General features: G+C 41.7%; 1 protein-coding gene across 1 annotated transcript in view; it reads right to left on the bottom strand.

Moving 5' to 3' along the window:
* Positions 1-14,971, bottom strand: part of RNF13 (ring finger protein 13) — a 217,244-nt gene that overhangs the window by 129,749 nt on the left and 72,524 nt on the right. The window contains exon 3 of the mRNA XM_082249211.1: positions 9,088-9,216. Within this exon, the coding sequence (XP_082105337.1) occupies positions 9,088-9,216 (129 nt within the window). The remainder of the gene's footprint in view (positions 1-9,087; positions 9,217-14,971) is intronic.

The raw sequence follows: 14,971 nt of genomic DNA, 5'->3' as shown, positions 1-14,971 counted from the left end.
TTAGGACTGTTCTGAAGTGCAAAGATGCAGGAATCAGGGTATTCTGAGGTCTGTTGTGCAGGATTTTGTCTGATTTGAGGAGTAAAGGTGCAGAAGCTAGAACTGATCTGTGGTCTGATGGTGAAGAGATTTGGATTGATCTGAGGTGGAAAGATGCAGGATTTGTGGTGATCTGAGATAGGAAGGTGAAGGATTTGGGGTGATTTGTCCAAGGCCCAGGGGACTTCCACTCGGTGTGTTTCACTTCTCCTGCCACCATCTTCCTGCACGGGGGATACCATTCCTCATGATAAATGTAAGTAGCTACTATGTGCACTACTCTCAATAAAGTAAAATAATGTATGAAAAAACATTTGCCAAGGAAACCGTCTCAGCAAAGGGATAATGGCGTTTAAAGTGCTTAGGCACTACTAGCACGTGCTTGATGCGCTGCCATTGGTAACAATATCATCAAAATTCTCGGGACAAGGGAAAACCCTGCCCGATTTTTGGGCCAGGCTTTCCAGTGCTGCAGAAATCGTGGCCAGTGACTGCAATCCGGAAGGTCCGGTAGTCGCACTAAGGGGGCCTGAGGGTGAAACCACTGCATGGGACTCCATAATTATTGCAACAAAACACAGGAGTACTGTCACTTTAAAAGTGCCGATGGCGCTCCCCACCGCCGATCACCGCGGTAAGCGGAGTCCCCTTTAAAGTGCGCAGGGATAAGCCCACAGAGACCCCAGTACTTTACCACCTCTCAGAAAAAAACTTCTGAACCGGTCTGTGCAACAGGAAAGTGAGAGTCACAGGATAGGACATCAGCCTGGACAACATGTGAAAGGTTACACTGCCTGTGTAGCTCCATAGGGCTACACAAAATTGGCTGCCAATGCAAGTCAATTGGAAGCACAGGTAAAATGGCTGCCCCACACAAGTCAATGGGAAAAAAAATTCTATTGCCCACACTAATGATGGCGGCTCCCACGGCACGCCATGCAGTCAGGGGACCCCATTTTGGAGGCCACAAGGGATCTACAACCAGACCCAGCAGGAAAAAGGTCCCACCACCCCCCCCCCAGGACACCAGGCATCACAGCTGTAGAGGACGTCGTAGTGACAAAACGCATAGGGCGTGGCTTATTGCGTCATACGTCACTTCCAGTGGCGGTGGTTCCGGGCTGTGGAACACGGAAGCGCTCAGGCTTGTCGGACCCTGCACGCTGACAGTTAACTTCCCCAAGTGTGAGTGGATATGGTTTACTTTTCGTATCTATAACTATACTACGCAATGGAAGCTATTTTGTACTTGCAGTGTCAATGGTGATTTTAAGTGAGACCCAGGATTGTCGTGCAGTTTTAACCCTATACTACCTGTGCAGTAAGTGCTTTTACCTAGTGGGGGGGCCACGGGTAACAGCAGCGGAAACACTAGCACAATATCCCCTGAGAGCACTCATCTCCCACAAATTCACGGGCACAATCTTCTGAAAATACTTAATTGGAATAACCAGTAGCATTCGCTACAACTACTTTGGTTCTCAGCACACAGCACTTTATGGTGAGGCACCTCGGCCCCCTGCAGGTCCACATGAGTATGAGTATGAGACCTAGTGCGGGACTATAACCTGCTCAGGCTCTCAGGCAAGGCTGGGAGACCTTAAGGATCTAGATTATCCACTGTGAAACCTCAGCTGGCATTGCTTGTAGATCACCAGGAGGATCCACCTGAACACTAACTAGCAAAGGGAGTAAAGATAAAAAAACAAAATATTCCTAAAATAATAAAAATAAAACTGAGGCCGAAGTCCCAGCAGGAAACCTAGGTCCTACTCCTTCACTAGGCAGAAACAAAACTGGTTTGCTGGAGCAGGGTGTGTGGGGTTATGCCTATAGGGACAGCCCCCTTGGGTGTGGTGAATTGCTTTTTTTCCCCACCTAGTACTACTCCTGCAGGGGGCAGCATAACCCAATGGTATAAGAAGCTTAAGAGCTACGTCTGTCAATGGACAATAGAGAAATCAGAGATACCTAGCTGCACTGTTAGACTGGTCTCAGGTACTTTGACATCAGGACCGATGCTGTATACATAGCACTGAATTGGCTGTGAGGACGCCGGAGCATTGGGTTGTGCTGTCAGCCAGGAGAACAGAGGATCGGGTAAATAAAAGTGTTTTTACGGTCTCCTAGACTAAACAAGCATTTAACCCTTGTGATGAGGGCACAGCTCCACTGCAAGAGAGAGTTATTAGGTTTCCTGGATTTGGGCTATACTTGAATTGTTTGGAAGCTATGTCCCAATTCGTGGTAATATACAATTTGAAACAAAGTGTGCTGTATTACTTGCCAATGATTGTTAGCTTTTGACAAACTAGGCCATGTTTACTATACAGTCATGTGGCCACCCATCACAAACATGTCGAAAACCCACGATTAGTAGACAAACAAGCTTCCTCTGCTCTAAGGGTCCATATACACTGCCTTAAAAAAAGGCTCAATGTCAAGCAGGTCAGTATTCTCCTATGTGTCCATGCACATTAGAATGTTTAGAGGAATATGTTAAGCTCAGCGTTTAAAAGGCAAAAAAAAAAAAAAAAAAGAAAAAAAAGACCCTCTGCTTTGCATTTTTGAGAGCATTTTTCTGGCAGAAAAAAAACGTTAAATGCGCCTAAACGCTAGTACAGAAAACGCTCAAAATGAGCGTTTTTTTCTGCCAAGGGAACTGGCATTTTTTTTTTTTAAGCCTTGTGCGCATTTAGCCTACAGCTGCACTCATGTAAATCTGGTGCTGGCATAAAAGAAAATACATAGTCGCACTCCAATGACATCACATAATTTAAGGGAGGAAAGGAGAGGAGAGGAAAAAGGAACTTAGAAAAACAAAGCAACAAAAAAAACATAGGGGGTAAAGAAAAATCGCTCTCCAATATCATTCCCTTACGGATCCTAGTACCAGTTTTATAGATCCTTAAAATGCTATTTTAAATTACCCCCTCTTCCCATAGTGCAACACGCTCTTTTTTTTCTGTACATTAAAATGATGCCAGGTTCCCATCATGGTGGTCCACAAAATGCTTTATTACATTGTTTTTTTTTTTGTTTTAATATTAAGACAAATGCTCTCTAACCCAGTAACATAGACGTCCCCTATTCTGCCTATGTACTGCTTACAACATATCGTGCAGGAAATGGGATATACCACATTCCTAGTCTGGCAATTCACTAGCTGTTTAATAATAATCATCAAGTGATCTTGAGATCAGGATAGTTAGTATAATGATCAAGATGATGTCGCAGCGTCATCCATACTAAAATACAAGGTATAAATGAATATGAAAAGCTGGCATCACATGTCAGCTATTTTCCAACAGCTTCCCATACAACATTCTCCCATTTTTTGAGAACATGCTTCATATCTCAAAAACACATCTGGAGTTTAACTAAAAATTGAAGGGTATTCACCAAATCTCTCAAAAAGACCAAATACTGGCCACAATGGGTCAGGCCTGTAATTAGAGCATTAGATTTAAGAACCTTTGGGAGATAGTGAAATTTCGGGGTTATAGGGAACTGAATTATCAGTCTCTGAGCTAAAGGAAATCTAAAATACCCAATGCCTTCTCTCACCTTCTCCACCAAAAGAGTCTAAGTTCCGGTTCACACTGACGTGGTGGGATTTTGCACAGCACGCAAATTGCACCCTGTTCACGCTAACCGCTGCAGGTGTGTAAGTTAACACCCCGAAAATAGTTCACAAAAGGCAGTGAGATTTTCAAAATCGACTCGCATAGGTGTGAACACCCATGCGATCAGATTCTGGCGCTCCAAAAATAGGGGTCCTACACATTTGTAGTGCAGAATTGGTGCAATTTGAGCCATACAGAATAATGGCTCATATCGCACTGCTGAAGAATCGCATGTGGTTTGAACAGGACTGCAGTGCGCCACATAGTGTGAACCAGCACTGAATTCTGTTCAAAACCTTTTTGAACTAGATCGAGTTTCTCACCGCTGTCATGAATGGAGTAAAAATTAGATCTGAAGTTTATTGTAGACTCTAATTTCAGGGGTTCTTATTTGATTAGTCATCTTTAAACCTGATTTACCTCCCTCATCTATAGAGGATAAGTCATGAATGTGCACACATTTTTAAAATCTAAGCTTCTATCACATTGTTAATGTATACATCTTGTGAATGTTTTTCTTTCTAGTGTCTCATAACCCCCTCTTCTGGTTTGTGTTTTGTATCTGTATTTATAAAACTTTGACTTTTTTCTTGTTCCTCATTACCCGAAAAATGGGATTTTGACTTACCGTAAAATCCATTCCTCTGATGTTCTTCAACAGACACAGCTCTTAACCATTGGGTTATATTGCCCCCTACAGGAATAGGACACTAGGCAGAAAAAAAGTCTGGCTACGCCTATGGGCAGTCCCAGGGGGGTATACTCCCTCTCTCTGCTATAGGTACGCAGTTTTGTTACAAGCAGTGTCAGAAGAATTACAACTCCACAGAGGGGTGGGTGCTGTGTCTGTCAATGAACATCAGAGAAATTGATTTTACGGTAAGTCAAAAATCACATTTTCTCTTTCGTTCATTGACGGACTCAGCTCCTGATCTTCTTAACCACTGGGACGTCCCAAAGCAGTGTTAAACATGAGGGGTGGGAACAGCGGAAAAACAAAGTCCCAAGGCTAACTATAGCCAACCAGGTAAACAGGAGCTCAACCAAAACAACTGGAGCTCACCTGAAAAAAACAATACACGCTCAAAGAGGACCAGATCCTCTAAACAGCAGCCTGCAAAAATCTACTTGCCTACTAGTGAGTCTGACTTCCTAAAAGACTCCGTAGCTGCCAGGTACATCCCGATGGCCAGTCCACATCCAAGACATGCAAAGCAATTTTCTCCAGATGTATTGACCTGGGACACAGAGAAGGCAACACAATGTCTTCATTTAAATGAAAAAATCAGAGACAACCTGAGGAAGGAACGACGGACAGGGGCAAAGAACCACCAGTAAGGTGAACGACAGTATAACGCTGCCAATTCTGACACCCTGCACACAGAGGTGAAGCTACCAAAAAGGTCACCTTCTGGGACAATGTAAGCAGGGGAATCTCCCTAAGGTTCTTAAAAAGAGGCTTCTGGAGGACCGATAGCACCAATCCGAAGCCCCAAGGTGGCAACAGAGACTGCCCTGGAGGTGTCAAGTGCCTAACTCCCTGAAGAAAAGTACGCACCAGGGAGTATGTGGCTAAGGGCCGTTGAAATAAGACCGCTAAGGCTGACACCTGACTGTTTGTAGTATTCAAGGCCAGTTTCTGCTCAACTCCCCATTAAAGGAAGGTCAAGATCAGAGCCAGTGAACAAGAGGGAGGATGAATCCCAAGAGACTCACACCATGCAATGTACGTCTTCCACGTACGACGGTTGATCTTCCTAGAAGTAGATTTCCTAGCTTTTAACAGCGTTGGAAACACTGATTCATGATTGTAAAGCAGGATGGAAGATTGGTCCTTGCGACAGCAGAACCTCCCTGAGAGTAAACTTCCAAGGAATGTCAGGCGGCCAGCTGCACCAGATCGGCATACCAAGCCCTGTGAGGTCAGTCCGGGGCCACTAAGATGACCGGAATCCCCTCTGCCACGATCCTTCCTAGAAGTCTTGGCAGAAGCTTGAGAGGAGGGCTTCAGCTGCATCCTCCATCTTTAGGGTTTTCACACACAGATACAATCAGTGCATCCACCAGCACCTTTTCGTGCGCGGTAGCAGATGTGGAGGAATCATCCTTACTATCAGAGGATTCCAGGCGCGTGGTTGCAGACCCAGCAGGGTGACCCACGTCCGCGGTGGTCAAATCAAATTCAGGATCTAATGAGACAGATGAGGTAGGGGAAGGGGCGCTTTTTGCTAGCCCATCGCCCGAAACACAAGGGGCTCCAAGACCACCATCAGTGCATGGATGTATGAGTGGGACCTGGAGGGACCCGCAGCCTCAGAGAAGGGATCAGGTGGTGAAAAGTGCGTTAAAGACTCCATGAGTCACCAGGGGAACCCCACAAAAGATGTAAAACACTGCTAGGGACAACCCCCACCGTGCTGGCAGCACCACCCCATCACCAAGCAATCCTCAGCAGAGAGGGAGAGGAACCCACCAGACTCACCATCCGCAGAAACAAGCGCCAGTATAATGTACTACACATGCGGCGATCAGAAAGTAAGATCATCCTGGAGTCAGCACCAGGGGAGGGGCTCCCACATTCGAAATCGCCGCCCACAGGGATCTACTGTCATGGCTGCCGCTATTTTCAATGGCAAACCACAGCAAAATGGCCCCTGGACTACACAAACACGGCTGAATTTATATATGATATATATATATATATATATAGGAATACACAGGCTACAACCCCAGTGTATGTGCAGGTCAGGGACTCGGCAAGTTGGGGTGCCTGCAGGAAGGAGGGGGAACCCGAGGGTCTAACTATCCTAATGAGGGGCCCACATCCACCCCAAAACCCTCCAGGGGGAGAGGGAGGACAGCTAGCAACCATACCAGGAACCAGGTGGGCACCGCTCCAGACAGAACCCCTCTCCATCGAAATGGGGTGGCTGTCGGGCAGGAGAACGCTGCAACTCAGGCTGAGGCCCGGTCATATACGACCTTGCGGGAATAACTGAGGTCAGCGCGCACTCGCTGGCCAGACTGGGGTGACAGCTGGATCTAGATTATCCAGCCCGTCGCCCAGTCCAGCAGTTGATTGTAGATCTCACAGGTAAAATACAGGAGAAAAAAATTCTATCTAATAAGAAAAAAATGTTGCCAGGACCAAAGATCCCAGCAAGGATCTCTGTAGGTCCTTACTCCTGAATAGGGAGGAAAAAAAAAACTGGGACTGCCCATGGATGTAGCCAGAATGATTTTCTGCCTAGTGTCCTACCACTGTAGGGGGCAGTAAAACCCAATGGTTATGAATACCAGGAGCTGTGTCCGTCAATGAACGAAAGAAAAAAATGGATTTTTGTAGGAACTTACTGTAAAATCCTTTTCTCTGAAGTTTATTGACAGACCCAGCTCCATCTAGTCAGAGACTATAGGGTTATGCTCCTCCTATCAGGAATAGGCACTAGGCCGGAAAAAAGCTTAACCACACCTATGGGGGCTGTCCCTGCAATCATAACCGCACACACCCTGCTATCAAACAATTTAGTTGCAAGCAGTGTTTAGAATAGGGGTCGTCTGCTGTGTGTGTCGATGAACTTCAGAGAAAATTATTTTACGGTATGTTCCTACAAAAATCTAGTTTTCTCTATCGTTCATCGACAGACGCAGCTCCATCTAGTCAGAGACTATAGGGATGTCCCAAAGCAGTATATTCATGTGGGGTGGGAAGACAATGCAAACGGAAACATAACTCCCCAAAGGCTAAACTTAGCCAACCAGGTAACATGGAGCTCAACCAGGAAAAACTGGAGCTCACCCTGAAAACACAATACACCTATAATAGCTAAGACCGAAGTCCCAGCAGGAAGCTAGGTTCTATTCCTTAAACTAGGCAGAAACAAACTGTTTGATGATAGCAGGGTGTGTGGGTTTATTCCTGCAGGGGCAGCCCCCATAGGTGTGGTTAAGCTTTTTTCCTGCCTAGTGCCTATTCCTGATAGGAGGAGCATCACCGTATAGTCTGAGTAGATGGAGCTGCGTCGGTCGATGAACCATAGAGAAATAAATAAATTACTATTACTATAATAATAATAATTTATTTTGTGTTAGGGTGTTTAGCTATGTATTATCATTATCTTATTTTTTTTTAAGGCTTTGAGGTTTAAATTAGGGATTTATTATTTTTTATTGAATGTATGTATAATATGTATTTATGGAATGTATTTATTATTATTTAATAAATGTATTTAATTATTGTTTATTGACTGTAAGTAGTAGTATCAACACACTAACAAAAAATAAATAAACATTATTATAACCCTAACCCCAACTCCTAAACCTAACCCTAATCTAACCTTAACTCTCACCCTAAGAAAAAAGAATAATAATAATAAATGAATAATAAAAAATAAAAGATAATGGAAAATCTAAAAAGCTGAAATGCCTAGCAACAAATTATGCAACAGATTACACTTTTCTCTATTGGCTAATAAAAAACTGCCAAAGCTCAAAAACGCTGTATAAAAAAACGTGTGACAAAAACACTCAAAGATGCTACGCTCAGGTGTGAATGCAGCTTTAGGCCCCATTCACACCTCAGCGTTTTATAGCTTGAAGCTCATAGCTCCAAAACGCTGGAGGAGAAAAAAAAAAAAAATGTATTCTCTATGGAGATGGGTCACATCTCCACTCCAATTTGCCTGAAGCCAAATGCCTGAAGATCAAAACAGTTCTGGAGCTTCTTTTGTAGCTCGAATTGGGGAGATTTGAGCGTTTTGGCGCGTTTTTATTCCCATAGAAAAAAATGGAAATTTATCATTGCACATGTTTTGTCACGCGTATTTGCGTGATTTTCTGCTCAAATGAAAACATTTTAAGAATAAAATAGTAATAATATATGAATTAATCTTGGATGAAAAAAAATGATAAATAAACCCTTTTATTTGTAAAACAATGAATGTGACCTTCACCAAATACTTACTGTGTAAGCATCTTTGTGGTTACAGGGAATTACAGGGAATGATTAACCACCTGCGTTTGGTGAATGTCACATTCACTATGTCCTAAACCTTGTTCACACTCCTGCAGCTTTGAAGCCATGCTACTTCAGCGCGATTTCAATGCCGTACATCAGTGTGATTTGCACTGCTGATTTTATTGCGGCTTGCGACTTCGTTTACCAGTAGTCTATGCAAGTCGTAATAAAATCGGTAAAAAGTAGAGCAGGAACCTTCTTCATAATCACTGCGACATGAGTCGCAACAATATGAATGGTTCCATTTCCGGTAATGGGGTGCGACTTGTCACGCGATTTGGAATTGTTAAATCACATGACAAGTCGCACTGGTGTGAAAAGGGGGCTAAATATGTCCCTAAGGCCTTTCATTCTACAAGAGAACAAACCTGCACACAGGGATCTCAGTAGCAGAGGTCATCTTACCTTAATGTCAAAGTTACAGTCCAGTCTCCTGATCAGCACCACATAGACACTCGAGCTGTTGTCCTTCTGCACTGGTGGAGGAGAAATGGGCTCACAAGCATTCTCTGGTTTAGAGGATACCAGAAACCCCTACAAAAACACATAACAAAGAAGAATATTAGGAAACCTGGAAATAGATTTTTTAACATACAAACACGTATATAAAATAGTTTTAACCACTTCTGGACCGGAAGGATTTGCCCCCTTAAAGACCAGGCCATTTTTTCATATTCTGCACTGCGTTACTTTAACGTAAAATTGCGTGGTCATGCGACACTGTACCCAAATAAAATTAATGTGCATTTTTTCCCCACAAATACAGCTTTCTTTTAGTGGTATTTGATCCCCTGTGCAATTTTTATTTTTTGCGCTATAAACAAAAAAAAAAAAAAGAGTGACAATTATGAAAAAAAAGTATATAATTTTCACTTTTTGCTATATAACATTCCAAAAAAAAATGTAAAAATCAAAATTTTTTAACATATTAGGCCAATTTGTTTTCTGCTACATATTTGGTAAATGATTGGTTTGCGCACAAGTTATCGCGTCTACTAACTACGGGAAAGATTTAGGTCATTTTTATTGGTTTTTTTTACTAGTAATGGCGGCAATCCGCGATTTTTTGCGGGAATGCGACATTGCGGCGGACAGATCAGACCCCTAACTGACATTTTTGACACTTTTGGGGGGACCAGTCACATTACTACAGTATTCAGTGCTAAAATATACACTGCTACTGTAATAATGACACTGGCAGGGAAGGCGTTAACACTGTGGGTGATCAAGGGGTTAAATGTGAGCCTAGGGGAGTGATTCTAACTGCACGGGGGCGGGGCTTGTGAAATGATAACAGAGATCTGTGATCCTATATAGAAGATCTGTGATCCTATATAGAAAGACCACAGGCACTCTGATCATTCCAGAGAGAAGAACGGTCAGCTGTGTTTACAACAGGTGACCCCGTTCTCTCCCAGCGGGGAGCGATCGCGGGTGTCAGGCGGCAATCAGAGCTGTCTGCCCTGTGCATCGGAGTCCCCGCTGACGAGTGAGGGCGGGAGCACGCTGCTGTTGGCGTGCGCTCGCCCCCTAGCTGCAGGTTCTCACAGGAGGGGCTGCCTGTCGCAGTAAATCAGTGCCTGGCGGTCCGAAACTAGATAAAGACAGAATGTTTTTCACTTTAATTCATTCTCTGCATTAGGGTAAAAAACCTTCTGTGTGCAGCCCCCCCTTATACCCACCTGAGCCCAATCTCGATTAAGTGCAGTGCCTGAGAATAGCATCTCTCTCTCTTGACTAGAGATCGAGCCAGTGGCTCCTGCTGCTGATTCTATCTATTGTACAACCTTTGCAACTGTAACAGTGACTTCCAATCTTTGTCAAACTTTGTAAAATCAATAAAAAATATAACACAAAAAAAAAAAAAAAAAGAACTACCATCAAGATCAGTGGTGAGGAAGCTACTACACTTTTTTTGTTATATATTCACAACACCAAAGGGATTTTAGTGAAAAAGAACAAAAAGGTTAATACCAGGTGCAATGATTGTGATGCCTTGTTATCCCAGTAAATCAATTGTCCTATAAATGGCATAGATGACCCCCAATCAATCAATCAATCAATACTATAGTATAACTGTGCAATTATCTTTGCTCCAATCCACCTAGCAAATTTGTGGCAGAATTAAAAGGAAACAAAATACACGTACTTTTTGGCAACTAACATTATATATACTTTATGTTTGAAAATATGCTTCTAGTGTACCTAATGCTGGCCATATACGTATAGATTTTTGTTCAGAAATTTTCGTTTTAAGAAAATTTGTTTGATTTTTCTAATTTTCAATTTTAATTTTCAAATCAATGTCTATTTTCGACTGCAGTGAAGGGAATATTTGAGAGGAAAGGAAAGAAAACTCTTCTCGATCTAACGAATTGTCGGGCAGTGTATGTGGTTATTGCTCAGAAATTACATAAATTTCAAAATTGAAAGTTAAAACCAAAAGACAATTCTCGAAGGACATTTTTCCATTCATTGAATGTTCAAAGAATTTTTGTACGAATGCTGTAATGAACATTCTCGTCCAAAAATCTATACATGTATGGCCAGCATAAGGGCAACATTTTTGTTTAGTTTTAGAGTGGAGAGAGATTAGAACACCTGTCAGGATTTATTGCTGTCTGTACCCCTGTTAGAGAGATTCACCCTCTCTATTTGTCCTGTTTATGGTTATCATTGAAAGTGAAAGTAAAAGAAAATCCCAAATTTCTCTAGAAAAGTAATAGAGGGGAAATCTTCCAACGGGGACACTAGTTCTGGTGACCCTGTTGACACACTGCGATTCCCTCACTTTGCATGGATTTCTTTACACTTCCTGTTTTGGCTATGGGATTGGAAGTGAAGGGAAATCTCCCCAATGGGACACAGATGGAAAAAATAAAATTGATCGGAGTTATAAGCCTTCCTTACTCTATCCAAAATGGGGGGGGGGAATTGCCTTTAGTTACACTTTAACATTAACACAGTTAGCAGCCATTCAATTAAAATATTAATTGTGCTTCTTAAACAGAACCGCATTTAAAAAGACACAAAGACCTAATCGCCTGGAAAAATAATGCAGTCAGCCTATTCATCTGAATATTTTTTTTTTTCATTCCTCTCTAGAGCAGTTGTCTGATGTGTATAGCACCACCTAGTGGATAATAGGTTAACCTTCTGCACTGTAACAAGTGCATACTGTACTGTAAAATTCCATCACTGCAGTTTCCTTTACATCTATCCTCCACACCGCCAACATTGCTGAAGTAATCAGTGCACAAATTTAAGATATCTATCAAAACATAGAAGAGAAATACCAGTACGTTTATGTGAATGACCTTTAGAATATTACAACCAATAGCATACCAGAATCTATTGGAGAACAATAAAAGCGGTTGGTTGAATACAACCAGCCAATTCAGCCACAAATAAATACAGGCAATGATTTCTGAATCTAAATTAAAAATAAGATTTTTGCACTTTGTTTTTCTAGTGCAGGCAAGGGCAATCAAATAAATTAATTATAAATCGTTGCATACAAGACAAGTTGGCCTATCAACCACCTTTACAAACATTCTACTGGAAATAAACAAAAATACTTTCTGGTAGACATTACCTGTACAAATCTATAATTATTTGATAAGTATTAAGGCTCCCTTCACATCTATGCAGGTGCTTCCTATTCATTTCATTGGGCTGTCTAATGGTCAAAAAAATAAATAAATAAAAAAGATGTGCATGATTCTTGCTTTTAAAATCACATCACACCAAAATACAAGGTACTGTGTGTCACATGTTGACAAGGTGCGTTGGCAAAAGGGATGTGCGTTTTTTGTGCACTGCTGGAACATGCAAAATTTTGTGCTTATTCCTACAGTGCACAAATGTGAACCTAGCCTAAAGCGTATCTAAACCCAAAAATGTAATATTGTAGTTTACCAGTGGAATGACTGCATTAGTTTACACTTTTTGACAGCTGAACAATTAGGGCAATTTAACAGTGCTGACAGATACTCGAATTTGGCTGCTTGTTTGGTCAACCTCCATGTTCATTGTATATTATTAGGGTATTTCTTTATTTCCTTTAATAGTGCTTAAAAGTAGGATGCCTACCAAATAGATAAATACACAGTAAAATGTATAGAGTGTATATGTATGCAGCTAATTCTGGTTTATACAACGCCTTGAAAAAGTATTCATACTCCTTAAAAATATCCACATTTTGTCATGTTACAACCAAAAACGTAAATGTATTTTACTAGGATTGTATGTGATAGACCAACACAAAGTGGCACATAATTGTGAAATGGAAGGAAAATGATAAATGGTTTTCAAAATTTTTACACATAAATATCTGAAAAGTGTGGCGTGCATTTGTATTCAGCCCCCTTTACTCTGATACTTCTAACTAAAATCTAGTGGAACCAATTGCCTTCAGAAGTAACCTAATTAGTAAATAGAGTCCACCTGTGTGTAGTTTAACCTTAGTATAAATACAGCTGTTCTGTGAAGCCCTCAGAGGTTTATTGGAGAACCTTAGTGAACAAACTAAGCATCATAAAGGCCAAGGAACACACCAGACAGGTCAGGGATAACGTTGTGGAGAAGTTTAAAGCAGGGTTAGGTTATAAAAAAAAATATCCCAAGCTTTGAAAATCTCACGGAACACAATCCATCATCCAAAAATCAAAACAGTATGTCACAACTGCAAACCGACCAAGACATGGCCGTCCACCAAAATTGACAGGCTGGAAAGCCATAAGAGGTCCCGATTGCAGTTTGCGAGAAGCCATGTGGGGGACACGCCAAACATGTAGAAGAAGGTGCTCTGATCAGATGAGACCACAATATAAAACTTTTTGGCCTAAAAGCAAAATCCTATATGTGGCGGAAAATCAACAATGGACATCACCCTGAACACACCATCCCCACCGCGAAACATGATGGTGGCAGCATTATGTTGTGGGGATGCTTTTCTTCAGCAGGAACAGGGAAGCTGGTCAGAGTTGATAGGAAGATGGATGGAGCCAAATACAGGGCAATCTTAGAAGAAAACCTGTTCCGAGTCTGCAAAAGACTTGAGACTGGAGCAGAGGTTCACCTTCCAGCAGGGCAACTGCTCTAAACATACAGCCAGATCTACAATGGAATGGTTTAGATCAAAGCATTTTCATGTGTTAGAATGGCCCAGTCAAACTCCAGACCTAAACCCAATTGAGAATCTGTGGCCAGACTTTAAAATTGCTGTTCACAGACGCTTTCCATCCAATCTGACAGACCTTGAGCTATTTTGCAAAGAAGAATGGACAAAAATGTCACTCTCTAGATGTGCAAAGCTGGTAGAGAAATACCCAAAAAGACTTGCAGCTGTAATTGCAGCGAAAGGTGGTTCTACAAAGTATTGACTAAGGGGGGCTGAATACAAATGCACGCCACACTTTTCACATATTTATTTGTAAAAAATGTTAAAAACCATTTATCATTTTCCTTCTACTTCACAATTATGTGCCACTTTGTGTTGGTCCGTCACATAAAATCCCAATAAAACACATTTGCGTTTCTGCTTATAACATGACAAAATGTGGACAATTTCAAGGGGTATGAATACTTTAAGGCACTGTGGGCAACAGGATGACACTGTAAAACAGCAGTGTATCATCACTATCCTACATACGCTTGTACTGCAGCTTCCCAAGTCACATCTCTGCTCACTAGGCTAAGAAGTGACCCACTGCTAAGGATCTCCCTATATGCTACTCCCAAACTAAACTGCCTCAACACAAATACCTCCAGCGTCCATTTCCTAAAGATGTTAGATTTGCAGCACTGCAATGCAATAAGGCATACCATCTAAGTCTGACATGTAAGGGATGAGGATTGTGGGAAGACAATATAAACACAGCTCAGAAGCTCTACAAGCAGTGTTTGAAAATATACTGGACCTAAAGTGTTATTAAACCCAAAAAAATGTATTATATGCAGCTTACAAATTCTTAGTTGTGGTGGCTGTTTTCGTTTTCTTTATTCAGGCCTTTTCTCACCTATTGATCCAGCCAGTAAGTCCATTATTTTTTAACTTTAAAAGACCAAGCTTTCCAGCAGTAGCAGTTAGAGGGTTGAGACAAGCCATTTAACACTGACAAAGGTGCTTACAATGGTCAGTTGTATTCATTTATGTGAAATCTTTAGCCAAAAAGCTAAAAAAAAAAAAAAAAAAAAAAAAGTTGCCGTACTTGCTTAAAAATGTTTCACTCGAGTTCAGCTTTAGTTTGTTGGTCCAGTCTGAATCTGCTATGCTGATGTCCAAAAG

Source organism: Pelophylax lessonae (assembly GCF_965119305.1).
Source record: "Pelophylax lessonae genome assembly, chromosome: 3".
Classification (NCBI taxonomy): Eukaryota; Metazoa; Chordata; class Amphibia; order Anura; family Ranidae; genus Pelophylax; species Pelophylax lessonae.
The sequence above is the reverse complement of the archived record's forward strand: the minus strand, read 5'-3'. Positions and strand labels throughout refer to the sequence as shown.